Source organism: Onychostoma macrolepis, chromosome 09, assembly GCF_012432095.1.
Source record: "Onychostoma macrolepis isolate SWU-2019 chromosome 09, ASM1243209v1, whole genome shotgun sequence".
NCBI classification, from domain to species: domain Eukaryota; kingdom Metazoa; phylum Chordata; class Actinopteri; order Cypriniformes; family Cyprinidae; genus Onychostoma; species Onychostoma macrolepis.
The window spans coordinates 2,572,651-2,597,289 of record NC_081163.1 but is presented as its reverse complement, the minus strand read 5'-3'; the positions used below and the strand labels follow the sequence as shown (position 1 = coordinate 2,597,289).

Sequence of the window (24,639 nt, the reverse complement as noted above, 5' to 3'; positions counted from 1 at the left end):
TTTCCTTCTCTTGTTAATTAATTTGCTTGGAAACCATCGGGGGGGCAACGGGGAGGTTCGGATACAATAGACCGCCGAGTCGCTCATTTCAAGTGTTGCTGGAGTCGCTTTATATTCCGACGATGTGCTAAATCAACATTTTACAATAGGAATATTCTTTGTAATATCTCTGGAGTCCTGATAATGATTCCAGGGGCAGGTTATGAGGGAATTTAAATGACGCCGCTGTTTATTGCGTGTCGGGAAGCGTCGGTGACTTAGACCTTCAAGGCTGCAAGCTTCTCATTGTGCGTGTCCTGCATTAAAAGGTTTTTATTACACATAATAGGAATTGAATGAGGGCTTTCTCGCTTGTATTATGCACGATTCTTCTTGATTATCTACTTGGTTATGATTTCAATACAAATGCTTTGGGATGTCGAGGTATGTCCGATTTCTGATGTGATCTATCATCATTTACTCAGCCCAAAGAAGATGTTCTGAAGAATGTTGGCTTTCATGTGGTTTCAGGTCCCACTGACTTTCATAGTATGGACATAAAATACTATAGAAGTTGATGGGAATCAAAGGAGATATTTTGAATAATGTTGGTAACCAAATAGTTTTGGTTTTCATTGACTTCCATAGTATGGATAAAACATACAGTGGAAGTCAATGGGAACCAAAAAGGAGATATTTTGAATGTTGGTAACCAAATGGTTTTGGTTCCAACTGACTTCCATAGTATGGATAAAAAATACTACGGAAGTCAATGGGACCCAAAAATAATATTTTATTTTTTTCAGATTTAGTAACCAAATGTTTTCAGGTCCCATTGACTGCCATAATATGGGCAAAAAAAATACTATTGAAGTCAATGGGACCTGAAACTGGTCACCAACGGTCTTCAAAAAATATTTTGTGCCCCACAGAAGAAATGCACAGGTTTGGAAGAATGTGAGGGTGAGCAAATGACAGAATGTTCATTTTTAGGTGGACAATGCCTTTAAGAAAAAGTCTCGATTAAATGCGATGACCTGTACAATTTCTACAAAAGGTGCTTGGGTTTGATTAAAAGCTGCAAAATTAGCAGCGCTTGGGACAGGTGTAACGCATGGAGGCGGGGGCTCCTTACACATATGGTCCTGTCTGTTTAACACTGGTGGGCTTTTCCACGCTCAGCCGCGGTAATTGAAAGAAATGAGCCATGCAGCCAAAGCATTAGCGCTACCCCAAGAGACTGCACAGCGGGAATGGATGACACACACATACAGACACACACTCACATGGATGAGCGGGATGTTTCTCTTCCCACTATAAAGACACACAAGGCATGATATATTAAGAATCACAGTTTGTTTTGCTTTTACATGTCAGGTTTATCTGAATTAATAGATACTATAATAATAAACTGGACTCAAATAAATGGCTTAAAATTTTAAAATAAATTATGCAAATGTATGCAGACTCCATGATCAGAAGTGGCAATCCAAAAGTGATAAGCATTGATTATTTAACAGAAATTATTCAAAAACATTGTGGAATATACTTTTTGTGCATATATAGTTTACTTGATTGAGTAGAGTACCTCAAACAAAGCTCAAAGATTTTCTAACCAAAGATGTCACTAACCAGGAAAACTCCGGTGAAAAGTTTCTCGGACAGCCAATCGGAATTTATCCTTTGCTAAGCTCCACCTCCTTTGGTTACTGTTGCTAAGCTTTGAAGAATGTCATCCAAAAGACAGAAAGGATATTTCACTGAGCACCGTGATTGCGCTCAAAGTGGTAAAAACTGACTGAATAGTATTCTTACGTAGGCCAGAATAAAGCATGACATCGCAAAGCATTTTAGCATTAGCAAAATTGTTATTACACAATCTGAGTAACTGGAAACAGTATCAAGGCAAAACGAAAAGAGAAAATAATTCATTGACAAGTGATCACATTAGTAAAAAACAAATGTTTTGGTTCAACAGAAAAATTAGCCCAACAATTTGCATTGATCATTTTGAGTTACGACAACTAACGAAATTATGTCCAACTGACAAGTTGATTACTCAAAAAAAAAAAAAAAAAAAAAGGTTGTTGCAACTAATTTCAACATAATTGCACTGTGGAACCAATACATCTAATCTATTTACATTAATCAATGAATTTACATTTTTAACTAGCAACCATGCATTTATTTAAGTTGTAATGACAAGTCCCCTGAATTTCTTTTTAGAGTTTCAACTATATCTGAACAGAACTGTTCTCAAACACCCAGGATATCCATAGAGTTACATTAGAAAATGCATAAACAAAGTAAAATACAGCATGTTTTATATCTGTATAATGCATTTTGTGATCAGACAGGTATAATGTGCTGCATCAGATGATGAGGCTTGTGCCCTACAGCCAGTCAATCAGTTAATTCCACACCCCTCATTCAGCGCTGGTTTATTTCTCACTCCGTGGCCCCAGGGGCCCTGCCTGTCAGGCTGAATCCCCGCAGGCCTCCCGTCCCTCTGATTTAGAGCCGCTAAACACCGCTTCAGCGCTCGATTAAACTGGACACTGATCAAACCTTATTTGCACTCCAATTACACGAACCGCTCCTCTGCACTGACCGGACAGAATCCGAACGTCTCCCCCTTTCCATCATGCGGCGAAACACCGTAACCCCACCTTAAAAATGATTAACTCAGAGTTATTCCCTCAGCACAGGGTCAGCTTAACAATCCGCACCAGTCTTCACGGGACCAGCCAGTCTGGAATAAAGAGACATTTGGTTTCTTTGATCACAGTCAGTGTGCTTGCTCAAGGCTGAACTCTGCCATTGATGGGAAATGAAAAAAGTAAAAGAAGAGTTGGTGAAATTGATGCTAATGCTTTCTGGTGAGTCTATGAGGTGGAATAGCTCAGACGACGGCTTGTATGTCAGTAGCATATGTGCTTAAATCATTAGCTATTCTGTAGAGATTAGTATTGAGTATATGCACTCATTTCATTTGGTTATAATGGGCAATTTTTTGTCATTTTTAATGTAATCTGAACATTTTATTTTTGGACACCTAGTGGAACATCTTATAAACATTTGCACCAGTTTCTAGTCCAATTCCATCTACACTCGCCTCAATATGCTCGACCATTTTGATGAACCAACTTTCTTAACCTAGACTCTTTTAAATGTCAAATCAATGTAATCAGAGCATTTTACTTATAAACAGTTTCACCAATTATTGGTCCAATTCCAACTACACTTACCTGAATATTCATGTTGCTTTTATGTTCCTACCTACTAAGTCAAATTTCATAACTGCAATGTAGTGTTTATGACTTTAATAATATTTAATAATAATATTGACATATTGGACAATTTCACATTTCTTTCTCTCTTTTTTGATTTTTTTTCAATCACTAAGGCAACAAAATGAAGAGCACTGGGTGTGTAGCCTTCTTGTGGTGCCACAGGGAATGATGGGAAATGTAGTTTTGTCATGCAAACCTATCATCTCATAGACCAGATAAATCTAGCGTTTTCTGTCAGGTTTTGTTGCTATTTTTCATCAACAATATACAAAATGTGTGTACAATAAATTTCACACTCAAAATTCACAAGTAAACCAATTCTTATGCTAATCATAAGACTAACTAACACATCAATCCCAACATTGATAGCTACAAGCTACTCATAATTTACAGCTAAACTACTGTCAAACTAAGAAGCCAGCTTCACTAACAACTAGGATATTAAACTTAAACAGATAAATGTACATTACATACAACACTTAACAAAACATTTTGCTACAACAAAGCAAAATTATGAATTAAATGATTTGATATGAACCAATTCACTATCAACTAATTCACTGTAATAATTCACTATGAAGTAATCTGATTCACTATGACCCAATTTGATTCATTATGAACCAATCGTATTCACTGTGAACCGATCCAATTTGATATGAAACAATTCACAATAAACCAATACAAGTCACTATGAACCAATTCACTAAGAAACAATACACTATAAATTAATTTACTGTGACCCAATTTACTATATGAACTGATTTAATTCACTATAACCCGAACCAATTCACGTGAACCAACTACTGATCCGATCGACAATGAATCCATCCGATTCACCATGAACCATTTTACAATGAAGCAATTTACTATGAACCGATCCAATTTACTATGAACTGAACCGATTCATTATGAACCGATTCACTAAAATGAATCAAACTTCCCAATATTACATGCTTGCTCGGTAAAGCTGTGTGTGAAAACAATTAACACTAACAGCTTGTTAGTGAAAAAGCTGCACTATTTGAAAAACAGCAGCGCTACTGAAAACACGGTTACATTAGCAGCATTGATCCTTTTAGTTAGTTCATCTCCAACACTGTTGTAAAACAACACCAGGTGCAGTTTGCTCAAAGACTGCCTTTGTAATCTGTTCAGCAGTACAATAAGAATCACGAATGACCATCGCAGAAAAGGCAGAGCAAGTCAAGGGTGTCCAACACAGGACAAAACCTCAATATAATGCTTTTTTCCTTATGCACATCCACCAATAGCACTGCTAAACTCCAGTAACCTTCATGTATACTGGGCTTCAGCACTAAGGTCAGGCACAGAAATGCGAATAGAAAGCTCTTCAGCGTTGGCATTGTCATCGCAGACGCTTCTCAAAAAGCCCAGCTCTCCTCTCGGCCCAAGCATCAGGGCACCTTAAATATTGACACAAAGGAGCGCGGTCTGAATGGCTCTTTACTACACGGGCAAGGTCTCCTTTCTTTCACCTGGCTTTTGCATTTTTTCCGTGCCCGATCTGTGCGCTTTACCTTGATCTCGTGGTGAATGCACGAGCGACGGTTCTGCGATGCGTCTTGCTCTCGCAATCCCAACCCCCCCCCCGGTTAGCGCTGATACAAGGCCCATTTCAAATAAGAGGACAAGGAACATATTACAGCAGGGCTGCATTATTCTGCAGAACATGTATAAACAGTCGGAAAGAATGGGAGTGCTATGTTCATAATGGAATCTGAAAAGCTTTTCGCTTTTTTTGTTCTCATTGTCTCTCCATCCTTTTCTAAACAACCTTCCCTTTTTGCCGGCTATCAATGCAAAGTTCTTTGAGAGAAAATGAAGGGCATTCATGTCGACTGAAAGGGGCTTTTAAAGTTGAGTACAGCCCTGACAAAAGGGAAGGTACGGCTTGCAGAGGCCCTGAGAATGACTCAATGTTTATAACCTTGCCATGCACACCCCCAAGGAGGTTTGGGAACCGCAGAAAAGAGCCTAATGAAAAGGATAGTTCCCTCGCCACAAATAATACCATCCTCTCGCCGCTTCTTCATTATCCAACAACATCCAGCCGTGTTTATATCTGCTGTTTTATCATCTGTTGTCAGCCAGGCTGAGATTCATCACGGTGAAATAGCATTTTCCAGCAAACCTGGATTGTTATTATTGCATTTCAGAATTCCTATGACTGCAAAACATGAATTGAAACATGGTAAAATCTTAATGGAGTTGGTAGTACTACTTTTTGGGGTGTTTTTACATTGCGTTCATTACAGGGGTCTCAAGAGTTTCGGATTGAACACTCCAAACAAACTTTAAAGCAAACAGAACATCTCGTGAGTTTATAAAACTATTGCTAAATACACACCAATCTTGTTTTACTCAGTTTTATGCGAGAATGAATGCTTTAAAACTTAATTGGAGCATCTTTTAAAACTGCATTTAAAACAGGAAATAAATAAATACATCAAAATTCTATTTGACAATAACTAAATGTCAAAAATGGTCAAATAATATTCCAATATTCAATGTATTATTATTATTATTATTATTATTAAGTAATGTTATGAGTATTATATTCAATTAATGATTTAATAATTAATTAAAGTATAATAATAATAATAAATACTGTTAATTAATACAATAAACAATAATAAAATAATTTATGTAAATATAGTACATTAATTATATAATAAAAATATTATATAATTAATAATAAAATAATTAATATTCAATTAAATAACAATAATAATAATAATAACAAAACAACAAAACAACAGTAAAATAAATATTTTATTAAATCATATAATAACAATAATAATTATAAGACTACATTACCAGTAATAAATAACATTACATATTATATTCAATTAATTATTGAATAATAATAATAATAATAATAATAACAACAACAATATATTTTTATTAAATTATATAACAACAATTCTAATTCTAATAAATATAAATACATTAATAATAATAAATAACATTATACAAATATTATATTCAATTAATTATTCAATAACAATAATAACCAAACAATTACTGTTAAGTAACTAATGCTGGACCTAAATAAGACCCAAATCCACTTTTAAATCCAAAGAACTGTGTGAATGCAAAGAGAAGTGGATTCTTTCACTCAGTTTTCATTTTGGTTGCGAGTTTGGTTATTTAATAAGACTCAAGTGTGAAAACACCTTTTTAGGCAGCTGAAAGCAAAATCAAACTAATCAAAACATTTAATAAACAATCACACAAAGAATGTGGGATATAAAGTGATTCTTTATGCAGATTCCATGTCAGCCTATTGAATGAATACATCTTATAATTCTCTGACAAACTCCATTGGAATTTGTAATATTCCTTGCATTTCGAAAACAGCTCGCGAAAGCATATCATATATGTATTGATTCAACATCTACCACTCAAAGGTGAATGTAAATTTCTGGCAAATAAAGCATGCTCCCCTGTCCTCCTTGTATCGTTTAGCTGACCGGTCGTCAAACTATTCTCAGCCCTGACCGGGCGACAGACTCGCCTGCATTGATATACGGGCCTCTCTGAATGGCAGGCTCAAGCAGAAAGGAGATAATCCCACATAATGTGGACACAGTTTTCATTTCTTGTCACCCAATTAAACTGCAATTATCCCAAGTGGAAGAGCACAGAATGGCGGAAAAAACAGGGGAAGAATGAGAGATCGCAGCACCGCAGGACTCTTTCACTGAGACACATTAGCCCAGATTTTGGCCGAGCCAGATGAAAGGAGAGCGCTTCTCGCACTTGGCAGCACACAGCAAGATGTGGACCAGCTGCAACAGGGGGTTTACAACTGAATGCCCGCTCAACTTTTTTCCACTCTTTTTGTCCGTGCCATAGAGCAGAGGATAGAGGGAGTGGGAAAAAGACACACAAGCGTATACAGGTTGTTTGAAAGCGACGTGGCGTTTGCATGGGAGGCCTATTGTGTTTTCCATTTGGAAGAGGACGTGGTGTTTTAAAAACCTAATAGTCCCTGTGGATTTGTAGTTTTCTCATGCAAATGTTCAGCACACAATGCTGGAGCAGTGGCAAAAGTGTTTGAAATCACTGTCCTTCCCACATCACAAGAACCCAAATACATACAAGATAACTTGCCACTCAAAATATAGTTTCCCAATGACGTGTCACTTGAAGCCAGTTGCATAAAGTCTGGTTCACACACTACAGCTTATTCTGCCCCAAACAAAATGGCTTTTAAAGATGTGATGGCACTAACCTGTCAAACTTTGCCAGATCCAGAGATTTTAACAAGAGCTTTCCAGTTTTGTGCATCAAAAGGTCTATCTGTGGCTGAGAAGAAAGTGATAAGAAGAAGAATTTTCTCATTCACAAAGGTATAGGCAAGTTACTTTGATTTCTATAGCTCTTTACACAAATTGTTTCAAAGCAGCTTCACACTAATAAACAGGAAAATAACAGTATTTATGCTGTGAAATTCATCAATTATGAAATGAATTCCATTTCAGCTGTAAAGCAGCTCTACAGAAGACATTCAGCTTAATTTGAGCTCAGTCAAGACATACAATGTTGATTCAATTACATAAATAAAACCTCATTTATATGCTGATAAGCAGATAAATCATGCATAGTTTTAATGTACATACAGTAACAGCTTAAACAATTATAAAAGCACTTTGTTTAGCATAGTGTTTCCTTATTTTAAATAAGCAATGTTACTTTTTTATTTACATTACTTCACAGCCATGAATCACAATTTGCCAAGTTAAAGGAATAGTTTGCACAAAAATGACAATTTGGTAAAAATGTATTCCCCCTCAGGTCATCCAAGCTGTAGATGAGTTTGTTTCTTCATCAGGTTTGGAGAAATGTAGCATCGCATTACTTGTTCACCAATGGAAGCTCTGCAGTGAATGGGTGCCGTCAGAATGAGAGTCCAAACAGCTAATAAAAACATCACAATAATCCACACCACTCCAGTCCATCAGTTAACATCTTGAGAAGACAAAAGCTGAAACAAATCCATCATCAAGATGTTTTTAACTTTAAACCATTGCTTCCGGCTAAAATACGAGTCTATAATCCATAATAACACGTGAAAAAGTGTTCTCCTGTTGCCTCTCAAATCATTTGTTTTGGCTTGTAAACGGTGCTTGACCTGTGCAGATTTCTCTTATAATTTAGACCAGATGACTTTTTCACTGGAGGAAGAGTTATTATGGATTATGGACTCGCATTTTAGCCGGAAGCAATGTTTGGAAGTTAAAAATGTCTTGATGATGGATAGGTTTCTTACAAACACACAGCTTTTGTCTTCTCAAGATGTTAATTGATGGACTGGAGTGGTGTGGATTATCGTGATGTTTTTATCAGCTGTTTTGACTCTCATTCTGACGGCACCCATTCACTGCAGAGCATCCATTGCTGAGCAGAGGGGGAATACATTTTCACCAAATTGTCATTTTTGGGTCAACTAAATGCATGAACTTAAAGCAGGGCTGTCCAAACTTGGTCCTGGAGGGCCGGTGTCCTACAGAGTTTAGCTCCAACCCTAATTAAACACACCTGAAGCAGCTAATCAAGGTCTTACTAGGCATACTAGAAGCTCTACTAGAACTAGAACATACTAGAACTCTGCAGGACACCGGCACTCCAGGACCGAGTTTGGACAGCCCTGACTTAAAGCAACAAAACTCTTGCCTTTAAACATGTCGGATTCAAACTGAAAACAGCTTCACCATGAGCTATATGGTACCAAACACCATCCGCAGCATCACAGTGATTTACTGAAAAGAGGGAGAGCCGTATCTCTTGCTCTCAATGACATGATCATTATGCTGCTCACTTCATCTCTTCAGATAAGATTGATAGTGTCGTTTCTCTGTGAGCATCAGTGCCATGGGAACCAAAGTCTGGAATTCTGATGCAGTTCCTAAATCAGATTTAGGCTTGATTAAACCGCTTTAGCTGCGCTCCGTCTGTTAAAAATGACACCTGTTCCAAATCGTGTTCCAATTTCTTTTTACTCCAGTGAATATTCATCAGGATCAGTTTATTTTTTAAAGTAAAGCTGTATAGATTAACTACTCTATAAGCCAAACTGTATAGACACCAGAGCTGTGCAAAATGTCCTCTAGGCCTATAAACCTTCTAGAAGACTTTTTAATTTGTTTAAAACTTTCAAATAAGTCTTTGTCAAGCCATCATTACATTTTTTTTTCTCATTAAAATTTACTACCTAACCTTATGGTGAAATATTAATTGCAATTATGCATCCTGTTAACTACCACATGCTGGGTTGTTTCAACCCATGTCATTTTTAGAGTGCATAATTCACCTAAAATTAATTTAGCCTTTTCAATTCCAACTACTCATTTGACTATAAGCCATTGCAACTAATTTTCATTTTACACAGCCACAACAATTTTATAAATAACTTAATTTGTGTTCTGAAGATGAGCGAAGGTCTTACGGGTTTGGAACCACATGAGGGAGAGTACTTAATGACAGAATTTTCATTTTTGGGTGAACTATCCCTTTAAGAATTATGTAGATATTTTTGAGCACCTAACACAACCCCTAAACCTAACCACTTCTCAACAAAATAAACAAGACAAAAAGATAAGTATAAATAGAAGTATTGTCAATATGATAAAAAAAGTGTAGTATTTTATAGCGCTGTTTTGTATTCAGTTATTTTGGCTGTACTTTTATCGGTCTGTTGCGCGTTTTATATTGTTGAGAATCGGTTAGGTATGGTATGCTCAAAATATCAATAAAAAGTTATAGATAAAAATATAATTGATCTTATACAGGAACAGCTGATTAAATGCGCAACCAATAAACAATACATTCCTTACATCTACATCTAAACATAAGCGTGAACACATTTTATTAAGCAAAATGAGAAACTAGCTATAAATCGCATTAGTCTTTGACTTTAATGCAAATATATGTACGTTTTTTACCTTGAAATAGCCTATCAGTTTCAAAATAATTCTGATGGTACAATGACCTCTAATATAGCGAATGGCTTCCATTTCTTTCCCACGTTTGGTGAGCGGGTACGAAATTCCGCGAAAAAGACAGATCGCTTTACGGCAGCAAAAAAAAAAAATTAACTGGACGGTGATATATTTACGACAGTGAATTCCACTCACTTTACTGTAAGGGGGCTCTAAAGTCGCAAAAATACAGAAAACTACATTCAGTTGCTTTAAAGATTTGTTGTTGTTGAAAGCAATGAGTAAACAGATGCAAATGGACCCGTTTGGCCTTTATATGCAAAACCTAAAAGTCTGGACTTTGGACCATCTCCAACGTTTTTGTTCAGGCAAAAGATACGGTTCACGCTGTGACAATATGCCCCAGAAAGTTGTCACAACGACAACCTGTCATTAAACAAGCTTCTCGGCAAACTTTAAACAGTAAAACAATTAACGAAATGTACAATGTAATGCAGAATAGTATGCATTTTCATTATTGCATTTCAAAATGAAGTATTTTAATAAAATATAGCCATAGCACATAAGCAACACTTTCATTTTCGTTCAGTACCTTCATTTGATTGATGTTTCTGCTGAAACAATTCTTCCTTTTTCACTTCCATCAGCAACTTCTTTCGTTGTTTCTCTCTTCTCTTTAAAGGTGCACTCGGGATTATCGCCATCTGTGGTTGAAGCATAAAACTGCATTTATTTTACATCAGTTGTGTGGCACAATGTTGTTGATTATCTCAGAAAATAATAAAAAAACATTATCTTTAAAAAAAAAAAGCAAAAAGCAAACATCATGCAAATGACCATTGTTAAAACTGATATATATTTTTGAAAATATGTTGTGAAAAATATAAATGTATAGCCTATTTTTAAAAGTATTAAAAATATATTTTACCCTCCATATATTTCAATCCAAGAAAATACAGCAAGGATTATATTACTTCACTGAGCTGTTTACAACATATATTTATTTAGCATAAATTAAAACATATTTTGGCCAGACAACCTAATCAAAAATGTTTTTTATACAATGTGCATGTGCTGTGTATTTTAATGCTGACATTGCAGGCCAAACTGGCTTCGATTGGAATCAGCTGCGAGTCAATTCTCCATAGTGAGCCTATATAGACGGCACACACTGAGGCAGAGCACTACGTTTTGGGAAAGAGGCGAATAACACCAAAGAGCTCTCCAGTTTCTACAGTCAGAAGACTGACACCATATAAAACACGCTGAATGTGAAGGAGACTGAATGGCTTTCTGTTTTGTGTCAGACATCACATCTGCTTCTGCAGAAAAAGGAGAAGTGTATGGAGAAAGCCGGGCATTGTGATGAGATAATAGGATGGATGAGAAACATTGTGAAGTTTAAGCTGATTCCAGCTCAAAATGCTATCATTACGTCCCGCTCTCTCTCTCGCTCTGTCTCTGCCCGATATAAAACGGAGAGGCGCGCGGTGATGCTGCTGATAGAGGAGCAGCTATCAGGTGGCAGTCTGGGTAATTACAACTCTCTGTTTGGACCGGGCTGTGATGCAGCCACGATAAGCAGGAAGAATGGAGAAAAAGCAAGCGGGCGATAATGCACCAGCTAAATGCTTCAAAATAGTGTATCATCACAAAGTCATCACAATGCCGGTGGGGGGAAAAGACTCTGATTTCTAAACCGCAGGGGTACGAAAGTGGAAACGCTGAATACTTCTCCCTGCCCCCTCCAGTTTCTTCTTCAGTTAAACATGTAGCTCTTGGGAGACGCCAGTGAAATTTGATTTGACAAACGGCTCAGAAGGTCGCATGGTAAACGGCGTGAGATAGTCAACGCGAGCGGCGTGGTTTCTAAGCCAGCCTCGAGGAAGGCAGATACTGTCAGACGGATCGCATAACTCTTTGACTGAGACATGCCTTATCGCTCCTCCTGTTTTCTCACTGTACATCACTGCCTTTTACTCCAATGTTTCAGAGCGTCTGTCGGTTTAGTCACCGATTAGAGGACCAGACTAGGAGAGAGCCAGAGTTTTTCACGAGGACACCTAGTGATCATGTCATGTTTCCTCAGATTAATGACACTTGGATAGAAAATGTTAATATTTTTTTTTTTTATTATTATTGTAAATTATTTTTTTATTTACATTTTTTATTTATTATTATTATATATATTTTTTTTTTTAATTCTGTGCTGGATATTTGGATCCAAACCTAATGAAAAATTACAACACAAGCACGACTTTATCAAAAGCAGCAGTGACAGAAAATCACAGATCTAGTTTCAGTCCAAATGCCTGTGAGCTATTTGTAGTATTTTGTTTATCTTTCAAACATGTGATTATGTCTATAAATGTGTGGGCTGGAAATAGTGGCAACTTAAGCGTAATTTTTTAAAACCCATGACTGTAATGATTCAGTCAAATTAAATTCTGTATTTTTCAGTTTCTTTCACTATTGTTCTTTAGTTCATAATTGAGCATCTGCATTAGTAAAAATCAACTTTCAAGTAGAAATTAAACAATTAGTTATACTTTAAGGACTGCTGTTGATATATTATGCCATAACATAATTTAATCTTTAGCTGACTTTATACATAATCTTCTCTTTAAACTTTATCAGAGTGAGAAATCTGTAGGAAAACGGAAAAAAATATTTCTGACAGTTTCTTTTAAAACACAACACATGCAATGTATATTTTGCCCTATTTTATGGACCCAATCATCTAAAAAAAGACAATAATAATTAAAAACTTGTTTGTTTTCCACCATGCAGTGGATCTGTTGGCTCATTTAGGCCATGCAGTTAAACATCTCAAACTAGAGGAAGGGAGTATATGATAGAGCATCTGATAAGCCTCCCTGTAATGACGACTCTTTCATCAGCGAGAAAGCGTCTCCACACCCCAGTTTTAGTTTGAAGGGTTCTATTGCAGTCCTGTGTCACTGAAAGATGACATGATAGGAAAAGTGCACAACTTCTACAAAGAAATGCCCATCTCTTCATGAAAGCAGTTTCCTTCCAGTGAATCGCTTCCTCTGCTGTTTGAGACATAAAGTCTGATTCAGGTTCACATGGAGTTCATGCAAAACTCGCGGTCAAAAACTCAAATGAAAAAGGTTCGGCTGTTCCTCAAGTTTCTCAAACTGACTTTACACACTTCTCTTTTATGTACTTTTAATTATTTACATTACATTACAGTAAAGGAATGTGTAAAAAAAAATTATGAGCTGAAATTTGAAATGTCAATATGTGTGTGTGTGTGTGTGTGTGTGTATACACACACATCCAATAAACGTGATGAATGAATGAATGAATGAATATGAATAACAAATTGTATATAAATTGTATACATATAGAGAGATATTATATTGTTTATAAATATTTACGTTTTATTCATGTTTAGTGTGTGTGTGTGTGTACTTGTTTATGCTACATAGGATAGATAGTAAAACCTGACATTTTTGACATTGTGGGGTCCCCACGAGTGCAAAAATGATTAAAAATAGTAAATGATGTTTATCTGAAAGTGTAAGAATACAAACAGGTTTTCTGTAAGGGGTAGGTTTAGGGTTAGGGGATAAAAAATGTTGGTCAGTATGAAAGTAATAGAAGTCTATGGACAAACGTGCACACACACACACACACACACAATAAACATTAATAAAAGTTTACATTTGTAAGCAATACATTATCTACAAACATTTGCAATAATATATAATTTATAATAATATATAATTAATTCTGTTATATATCAGTCAACAGACCACCTACACAGTATCTCTAAGATATAATTAATAAACAAATCTAATAATTTTATATATATATATATATATATATATATATATATATATCATTTTAATATCATGTTTGGTACTTGCTAATGAAATGTGTGTTTTTTTATTTGCTTAAAATATTAGTTTAGTATCAAAGCAGAGACTGCGGTGTTTATGCATTGATTCAATTTATTTATTTTTTTCTTAATCATCGACTGTTTGAAGGGTTTAAAAGAACGTCTTGGCCGCTCACATGATATTTTTGCTGTGGCCTGAAGCATCTGAAACATGAACTGCCCACAGAAGAGAGCAGAACAGAGATCGACACCTCAATCATCGGACACTCATCATCATCATCATCACCTTATCTTCACTGTACCCCGCCGGACTTCAGCCTGAACAAAAGACATGCATATGAAGGCCGAGGGCACAACGCCATAGTACAACATTAATCTCATTCGATAGGCGTAATTAAATTTCAGAAGCCACGTTTGGCCGAATAATGGAGAGGAAACCAGGCTTATGGCGAACAATAGATTTCAAACACTCATGTAGCTGCTCAGCATTTAGCGCTGCTTGTCTTTCAAATTCACAGATGACTTTCTTCACGATAAATGTGAATGATTTTTTTCTTATCTGCATCGTCTTTGCTCCCTTACAAGGCTCTGCCTCTTGATTATTAATCATGTTGGCATCTTCTCTGATAAAACCGGATTATGTGCCGCTCTCTTTAAATGAATTAGATGCTTTGACTTTCGATTTGGATAATAATAATAATAATAAACACAAATAATTAGAATAAAACTGGCATGCATGCATGCTAATTTTCTGTTTTAAATACAAATGTATGCATTGATATTAAGAGCTAGGGAAAAGGTCTGGCGACAGGTTTAACGGCAAAGCCAGTTTCTGCAATTAAATGATTTTCCCACTTGTTAAAAGCTGTCATTTTAGGTATCATTTTAATAATAGGGAACAACAGAGAAGGTGCGCGCAGAATCCACTTAAACATGCAATTTACACAAGGACTCTCTCAGATATCTGTAATTGCACAGTGAAATATTCCTCAACCTCATTTTCGGGTCACGATGCGCTGCCTTCGGAAAATCCTTTGAAGTCGGAGAGAAAGAAACGAAACTGTCAAGAAGAAAAAGTTCTCTGAGTGCGATAAACACCTCACGCTTTATCTAGCTTATTAATACGTGTGTGTGTTTTATTGAAATATTCTGATAAATTAAAGAAGACGTGCGTTCCGTTCGGTCAAGACAGCTGATATTTATTTTCTGATTTAATTTCATGATGTACTGCACTAAATGTACGTTCATTAACTTTTCCCTGTCATTTATCACATGCCTATTTCATTCTGTGCAAATGGAACGCACCCTGATCAGGCATATATGAACACAAAATATAAATAAAAAGTGATTTATTAGGTTATATTTGCTAAAGGTGACTCAATATTGACGATCAATAAGTTCTCGAACGTTTCAGGAACTAAACACAACAGACAGTTAAAATGCAAATGAGTAAAAAAATAATAATAATAAGTTTCACTTGGCGTTAAATAGACGAAAATCGCGTTCACCTGAGGAGGTAACCATAGCAACAGTCGAACACTTTTCGGTAGGATCATTATTGAACGGAACGTTGACAAAATATAAATAATTCTGATATTATATTATTTTTAAACAAAGATGTGCATGCTGCTTTGTTTAAAAAATGTTCTAGAATTTACAATTCGGCTTGTGAGAGACGAACCTCAACGGATTGTACCACTAAAATTCCCAGCGAAATGTATTTTAAATGCGAAAATCGTTGTATAATTAGCGCACGCTTACGTTGAGTAGGCTATTATTAAAGTACACTCATATGCTGTGTCCTGAACGCTTAAACGGGAACGCACACACACACGATGCCGGGCTGCTTTTCACTCTGAGCAAAGTGAGTTTATCATTTCACTCTCGTTCCTCGCGCTGGGTGGGATTTTGGAGCGCCCCAGGTCTGACAGCTGTGCGCATGCGCCGAAGGCCCTTTCAGTACCTGCCAGTTCGCTCCTTACTTCACATGTTGCAACTCTCGGTTGACAATCACTCGATTTAAGTTATCAGCTGCGGTTGCTTCAACATGGTGAAGAGGAAAACAAAAAGCGAGCAGAGCTAAGGAGGAAGACGGCTTCTTGTTTATCCCTTCGACTTCATCTGCTACTTTTTGAGGATATAATAACGATGCATCTGAGAACATTGCTTTCGTGAAAGTTTAAGAAGAATTACGCCTGGACTTGTTTTTTTTTTTTTTCGCGGCGGAATGAAGCAGCGAGTTTAAAGCGAGCTCGGAGACTTTTACATCGCGTAGCCAACTTTTAAATCACGCAAATCGCTGACGAAGTGACAGTTCTGTCAGTGGATTTTTACCTGAGCAGGTGAAGCGAACGCTCGCCATCATGTCCAAGCCCATGGATCACGTTAAGCGTCCTATGAACGCGTTCATGGTGTGGTCCCGAGCGCAGCGGCGGAAAATGGCCCAAGAAAATCCGAAAATGCACAATTCCGAAATCAGCAAGCGATTAGGAGCGGAGTGGAAACTTTTGACGGAGTCTGAAAAGAGGCCGTTCATCGACGAAGCGAAGCGACTGCGGGCGATGCACATGAAGGAGCACCCTGACTACAAATACAGACCCAGGCGAAAGCCTAAGACTTTAATGAAGAAAGACAAATTCGCGTTCCCGGTGGCGTACAATTTGGGAGAGCACGAGGCGCTTAAAGTGGGCGGCTTACCGAGCGGAGCGCTTACCGAGTCGTTAATGTGCAACCCCGATAAAGCTGCGGCGGCGGCGGCGGCAGCCGCGGCAAGGGTGTTCTTCAGCCCTTCCATGTCTACAAACCCCTATTCGTTTTTTGACCTCGGCTCAAAAATGACAGAACTTTCTGCACCGTCTTTCCCATACGCCTCGCCGTTGGGTTACCCGACAGCGGCGACGGCTTTCTCCGGAGCGGGCGCTATCGGAACCGGCGCACATACCCACACGCATTCCCATCCATCGCCGGGTAACCCGGGCTACATGATCCCCTGTAACTGCGCAGCTTGGCCGTCTGCAGGGCTCCAGCCACCTCTTGCCTACATTTTACTACCTGGAATGGGCAAACCACAACTTGAACCGTATCCCGCGTACGCGGCGGCGTTATGAGACTCTGAAAAAGTTTCTAAATGTGAAATCAACGCAATACACGTGGAGCATGAACATGTGATGCCACGATCGTCATATCAGATATCACATGTGTTTGTATCATGATTAATGCCTTGATGTAAGGTAAAACTCTCTGGCGTTCGGCGTGGATATTAATGACAAACGACAGTGTGCTGAGCGAAGCCAGTACGCCCTTATCAATGTGAATAATTCTATGAAAAGCTTCCACGCCAGACTAACCTGTTGACTCTGTAACTAGTTTACCATGTGCCGCTATTGCAGAGAAAATAGGATGATGCTGTTCAAGTGGTTGCATTTTAGCTATATTGGAAAAAAAAAACCATTGTTTTATTATGAAAATCGACCTGATGAATTCCCGCGCAGTTTTTTTCTCTTCTTCTTCAAATCAGTCATGTTGCTGTAAATGTGTACAGTTTTATTAAATCATATCTGGTTAGTGCTCCAAATGCCGGAGCTGTTGGACTAGAAATCAGGTGTATATTTTGAGTTTCGAATAATATTCCATTGATGTATGTAATATTTATTGTTCAGTCAGTGAAACTACCCTATTTGTTGATCGTGGGACACGCCGTGTCCTTTGATATTTGCACAAAGGGAGACCACGAGCACTTATAAGTGTAATTTATTCAAAAGAAACAACATGCCCAAGTTTCTGAAATTTCTAGGGTTGCTGGTCCGTCGACATATTCTACATCAGACGATTATCAGATGCGTTCACGTAAGAAAGTCAGTCCGTTTTTTTTTACTAACTCGAAGTGAAATTGTATGTTATATGTTTTGCATAATTCCACTTATATGTACTTAAAATGCCTATCGTTCATTTATTGAACAAGGGGGATATAATAAAGCGTATGCGGAAAAAAGGAAATTGCTCTGTAGTTCTTGATGAATGGCGAACAAGATTTGTATCTTGAATGCCTTTACTTGGTCGGACCAGGTGAAGTGTAAAGTATCCTCTAAAAGACGCTTTTGTTCGGGCTTTGAATAGAATTACTCAGAAATCTCAAGCAGGTCTTTGTAATCAAGAGCCAAAATCCTGATTTATCACAACTCAGATCATGAATAGGAAGGAAGATAAAGCCGAGGAGTTTACTTTTAAGCAAAAAACCGAAACCGTTTAGGCCTTTCGGACAGACTTTTCTTTGCATCTCTTAGTCAAATAGAGCTATTTTATTAAAAATGGGAACACTCTTGTCCATGTAATGTTTTATGTACTCACCGGTTGTCATTATGCATCTAATACACATCATTCAAACGGGGCCGAATTATTCAAAATATTCGTATAATTTACGCCTTTCTTCCCAATATGCTCCGTGCCGCGTCGTTCTTAATGTAAACTGCCCTTCTAGATTACATTAAGAAGTTAATTCGTATGGCTCAGACCAATTATGCAAAACTAATTTGGACTGTCCAGGGATAATTACCTCCGCCACGGTTAATTGAATCTTTTCACTGGCCTGTATTCTCCATTGTCACACCGCGATCGCTGCTCTCCACGGAACTTCCTGCTTCGCTTTGGAAAAGTGACCTTGTTTCACTTGTTATGAACCAGACGAATCAACAGATCACCAGGCTATATATATATGCACACTATTTACAGGAGACACCTTTTCAAGAGTGATCCCTTTTTAATATCAGAGCAGCTTCTTGATGACCTTTTGCACGTTATTTTTTGTTTGCAACTCACTCTCTTTTCCCAAACCAATTAAGAATTTGAAAGATTTGTATTTCAGTGCAACATGGTTATTGCAAAGTAGATATTTAAGTTATTTATTTATTTTTTAAATGTTATGCACATTATTTACAGGACAGACACCTTTTCAAGAATGACCTCTTGCACGTTTGCAAAACTACTGGAGAATTTTTCTTAAAGATTTGAATTTCAAATTTGATTTCAGTAGATATTTCATATTTTAAACATGTTACTATTTATTTTATTTTTGACCTTTTGCACTTTTTTTTTTGTTTGTTTGTTTGCAACTCATGCTTTTCCAAAACTCCTGAAAAACTTTGCATTTGCATTTAATGCAAGCATTTCATAGTCTATTAACACTGTATGTTTAACTTTACACTGCAAAAAGGTGAAAATGTGCTGATTTATTTCTACCTGCCTTGACCTTTAAAATGACTTTTGCAGGTGCAACCGGGTTGATTCGGCTAATATCTCAAAAATCATTTGGCTGTCACCACATATGCATATTTTAAATGACCTGAAAACCAATTTTTTTGCCTCTGAATTGGTCTCTATTTTACGAAAGCTCTGCGTTTCAGCCCACAGTTTGCACACCGAAATGCCTGAAAAGGTCGTCCGCTCCACAAAAGAGCGCACATTACCAGCCCAGTGACCATTTTCCTTTTTTTTCTCAGCTCTCTTTTCTCCCTCCGCTTTAAAAAAGGGGGCACTAACTGAAAGAACTTTGTCTCCCTTCAGTAGGAGCATTTAGACAGTCGAGGAGGTTTTGTCTCGGAACAAAACATGAGTTGGGAGGCCTTTGTGAGCCTGTTGTTTGTTGAAGTGGAGCTCAGCAAAAAGCGCCTGCTTTTCCTCATTGTGGTTAAAGCAATCAGTGGTATTTGGAAAACTGTTAGCATTGTGCACTTCTTCTGTGTTCATTGTTGAGGATTTCTTTTCACAAGGTTTTTTTTTCTTCCCCCTTTTTTTTTCAGGCAATCCAGCTGGCCGGGGTGAATAGCGCTGCAATGTGTACACGCTTTGTCCCTCCGAGTCCTTCAAGTAGCCTACATTGAATAGAGTGAGTTGACACTGGATGACAGTGAAACAACATAATAAAAAATACATGAGCACATGAATAGAGCCAGGCGCATAAATAAATAAAATGGGTGACCAAAACTGGATAAACTGAATGACAAAACGGTGAAAGGGGAACAAAAAGATATTTAACACGGCAGATTAGCATTAGAAAGCCATCTACAAAGCAGAACAATTGATGAATGCGTTTACAGGCCAAGAAAGGAATGAACTAAATGGCTTTTGAATAGATATGCTTTTTCTTTTCTGGAAAGGAGATCCAATGGGAAAGGTAGAGATGCAACTATTCAAACAACGGCATGAGAAAATCTTTTGTCGAATGGAGGAATGACGAAATTTGTTCATTTACAGAACCAAAAGGTGCCTCGTTTTTTTGGCACAAAGTTCACGGTGAGTCACAAATCACTGACACGAGGTAAGCGTAGATATGTTGAGATATTTGGCCAAGATTTTTGACGTTATCTCTCGACTATCATCAGGTGTCAACTATCATAATGTGCCACGTTGTGTTTACTTTCATTAAGGCGAGACACCACAAGTGAATGTGAGATGTTAGATTGGTGTGTGCAAGTGCTGCTTAAAAACGCACGGCCTTTAAAGATACTTACTGAAACCTACAGACGCAAATAGATGAAGTGCACTTAAATGTGTATTTTGAATGTTTTCTTTCCACTAGTCATAAAATACATGTTATGCAAAGCCAAACAGCCCAAAACCTCAGCCCAGTGCAAGAAAATACAACGTTTTTGCCTGTAGTTGTGTCGGGTTGGTAAAACAGCAGCGCACAACTTGTCAAAGTTGACACTAGATCACACAGTTTATGTAAAACGGCTCCAAATGCCACATTTCCTAAACACAATATCCATTAAATGAAGTTTAGAAGCCAACATACTATTACAGGCGGGATTTTTTCTCCAGCATGGGTGTATTTCACACTACAGTGATAGTATCACATGACAGACAAGGAAAAAGCCACATTTATCCAACCTAACAATCCTTTGAGGAATTGAACCTATGGACGATTGGTCAGCACACTCTGATTCACTGTGTCTTTTAAAGCGCTCATTGATTTTTAGCGATTTGATCCTTTTCAGCCTCACTAAACACTCCAGCCATGATAATAGAAGTTTCCGCCTTTGACCCAAATATCCTCTGTGTTGCTTCAACACACAAAAGATTTTTTTTTCCCTCCCTCAAGTGTGTAAAAGTGCTTCCTCTCTACTGGAAATATATGAGCAGTGACACTGAAAAACATATCTGTGAGATATTATTTCTATAGCCACGCTGATACTTGAGAGAAAAAAACAATATTAAATATTTTAAGACAAGAATTCCCAAAGGTCATAATGGTACAGTAAATAAAATGCATTTGCACTTCTTATACATTTTTACAGGACAGTCCTTCAAAATGATGCATGGCCAGATAACATCACAAATAAATCATGCAAATGGTGTTATCTGTTAACTGTTTTTTTTTTTCTTTTGGCCACTTGTTAAAAGTAATTTATCAATTTCTGCTGCCAAACACTGGCACAAAGGTGTTAAAGAATAAATGCTTCCTCACTTACTGTAATATGAAATTTGAAAACTATATTACACTATAAAGAGAAAATAATATTACATATAATGCAACAAATTAAACAGATCAGATTATTTGACATTTTTATCATTTTGGATTGAAATAATATAATATGCATAATAATGATAATATGCATGATAAGGAACAAGATGCATTTAAAACAATGACTGTAATATTCAAAAATCTTAAAACTAGGATCTGAAAATTTTATCTCAGATGAATATAGATGCCTCCATGTTCAAGAATAAAACTCAAATAAAATTTAGTGTTTGATGAACCCTTGACGCTGTGAACTTGACGTATTAGATGGAATACACTGCAATATAAACATAAGAGATCAAATAATATAAGATTTGATCAAATTTAATATAAGAAATCCCTTATGCTGGCGGTTAAAAAACCCCCAAAAACAAACAAATAATAAGAAAAAAATTTTCTTTATAAAAATCCATGTTTAAAAAATAAAACTCAAATAACAAACCTTAGCATTTAATGAAACCGTGATGATGTGAATTTGACAAATTAGACAGAATATACTGCAATATAAACATAAAAGAGATTAAAAAATATAAGACTTGAGTCTAATCTTTCATGCCGGTGGTAAAAAATATCCATTGTACAAATAATTAAAAAAAATAGTGCTTTTTAAAATAGAATAACTTTTAAGATATAAAAAAATAAAGCTCAGTAAGAACAGATATGAAATTTGAGTCTAATCCTTCGTGCTGGTTGTAAAATATTGTACAAATCTTAAGATAAAATATCCTTTTTAAAATGATGCATTATGGAATAATGACTTGAAAATGTTCTCATGCACAAACTTTTTGTAGCTCAGATAGATGGAAAATATTTTTTATTGATAATTTAGATCCACTCTCAACCAGTCCTAGATGCATGAGTATTTTCGCTCTAAACGAGGTTGCAGAAGTCGCATGCAGATTCGCACCGAACTCATGATGTAATTCCATGTCATTTTTGGGGAGAGAGGCCACCGCAGAGGTAGTTTACCGCGGCCTCTCTCTCAGTGCAGCATCTCAAAGCCCTCGCTGACTTCTCCAGCTCATTTAAGGCAAATTAAAGTGTGAAAAAGTCTCTCCTGGAGCAATCGCTCCATCATGAGGGCCTTGTGTCAAGCATGTTTATGGGGGCAATGGACTGTATTACCTGTAATCTCTGGAGAAGGACTCTGCCACATTTCCTTACTTCAGTTTGCTCCGAGGAGGGCAAAAAACCCAAAATTATCTTGCATTCCACCTTTACCGCAACATCTTGACGTGTCAAATCGAAGCTTCAGAACTCGCCCGTGTCGCTGTGCCCAAGGTCACTAGAAGAAATGAGATATACACTCACATAAACACTGCACGTCTTCTGAAGTCTGAACTCTGTACTTAAAAGAGGAAGTTTGTGTCAAGGTATTGTGCACAATAAGCCATGTACAGCAGCAAGGCCCTGCAGGAAGGCAGAAAATCACATGATGAAAATTGGAAAGACACACTCACTCACAGCGTGAGATGGGCGACAGTTCGACTCCAAACAAACCGGACGTGTTTTTCTGAGCGGGACAGTCGCTGAAGGACGATCCCGTGTAGAGATTGACATTTTTAAAATAGACAAATTACTTACAAATTGTAGTTAGTAACGTAATCCATTACATTTCACATTTCAGGTGATATAAGCAGATTACTTTTTACTTAACTTGTTCATCACATTGATTTAAACATAATCTTGTACCACATTGATATAAAAATCCAAATATTCTATTTGTTGTTATTAACATGAAGTGCATTAAACATTATAATACGTCAAAGTTTCCCAAACTGGGAGAATTTAATGAAAAGCTAATAACAATTAGCTAATTAAATCATAAAAATGTTAAATTAAAATAAATCTTTCCATCAAAATAAAACACTTAATTAAAAAGTAATATGAAATATTCTACCTGTTTGAATATGACCATGTGAATAATATATAATCATGTAATCAGTGAAAAAAAGTAACTAATCTGATTACAATTTTAAAATGTAGTGTAATCTAATTACAAGTACTTAATTTTTGTAACCTGACTACATAATCCAGATTACATGTAATCAGTTACCACACAGCACTGTTCATAAATAAGGGCGCATTGTAAGAAACAAGATGCATACAAAGCAATCACTGCACATGAATAGGAATATTCAAAAATCTGTCATTATTATAAAATACAGCATAAACTACTACTTAAAGAGTTTTGCATTTCAATAAAACGCTTAATTAAAAATATGAAAATATTCCACCTGTTTACCTGCCTGTCATGTGACCATGTGAGTAATATTTAATCGTGTGATCAGTAAAAAAGTAACTGTAATCAGATTACGAGTATTTTAAAATGTAAATGTAATGCAATCTAAGTACAAGTACTTAATTTTTGAACCCGACGATGTAATCCAGATTACATATAATCAGGTACTACCCAGCACTGTTCGTACGTAAGGTTGCATTATAAGAAACCAGATGCATTCAAAGCAATCACTGTACACAAATAGGAATATTCACAAATCTGTCATTATTTTAAATACAGCATATCAAACTATTACTGACAGTGTTGTGCATTTCATTAAAATACTACATTAAAAATATGAAATATTCCACCTGTTTACCTGTATTTCATGTGACCATGTGAATAATATGTAATCATGTAATCAATACAAAGTAACTGTAATCTGATTACAAGTATTTTCAAATGTAACGTAATCTAATTACAAGTACTTAATTTTTGGAACCCGATTATGTAATCCAGATTACATGTGATCAGTTACTACCCAGCACTGTTCATAAATAAGGTTGCATTATAAGAAACAAGATGCATTCAAATCTGTCATTATTTTAAATACAGCATATCAAACTATTACTGACAGTGTTTTTTATTTCTACAAATGATGAAATAATCTTCAATTTCTAGGTAACCCTGCATAAAACTGCAGAGTATTTGCAGTGCATTGACGCTGTCCTATATTTCGTTTTGAATGATTCACACAATAAAGTGCTGAAATACTAGCATCTTTACACGTTTGCATA

At 36.6% G+C, this 24,639-nt stretch overlaps 1 protein-coding gene and 1 long non-coding RNA gene across 7 annotated transcripts in view; one reads left to right on the top strand and one right to left on the bottom strand.

Annotated features, from left to right (window-relative positions):
• The window catches only part of LOC131546947 (uncharacterized), a 79,944-nt gene extending 56,170 nt beyond the window's left edge, over nucleotides 1–23,774 (bottom strand). For 3 of the 6 annotated variants that reach the window (XR_009272807.1, XR_009272808.1, XR_009272809.1), the window contains exons 1-3: nucleotides 22,747–23,774; nucleotides 10,830–10,941; nucleotides 7,531–7,604 (exon numbers count right to left, since the gene is read on the bottom strand). This is a non-coding gene — a long non-coding RNA (uncharacterized LOC131546947). Of the gene's footprint in view, nucleotides 1–7,530; nucleotides 7,605–10,240; nucleotides 10,341–10,829; nucleotides 10,942–22,746 lie in introns of those variants that run through there. The other 3 variants (XR_009272811.1, XR_009272810.1, XR_009272812.1) reach the window with 3 other exon arrangements.
• sox21b (SRY-box transcription factor 21b) lies at nucleotides 15,895–18,464 on the top strand. The gene has a single exon (XM_058787088.1). It carries the CDS (start codon nucleotides 16,469–16,471, stop codon nucleotides 17,210–17,212), a length of 744 nt encoding a protein of 247 aa, XP_058643071.1. The 5' UTR covers nucleotides 15,895–16,468; the 3' UTR covers nucleotides 17,213–18,464.
• Nucleotides 23,775–24,639: the final 865 nt, after the last annotated feature.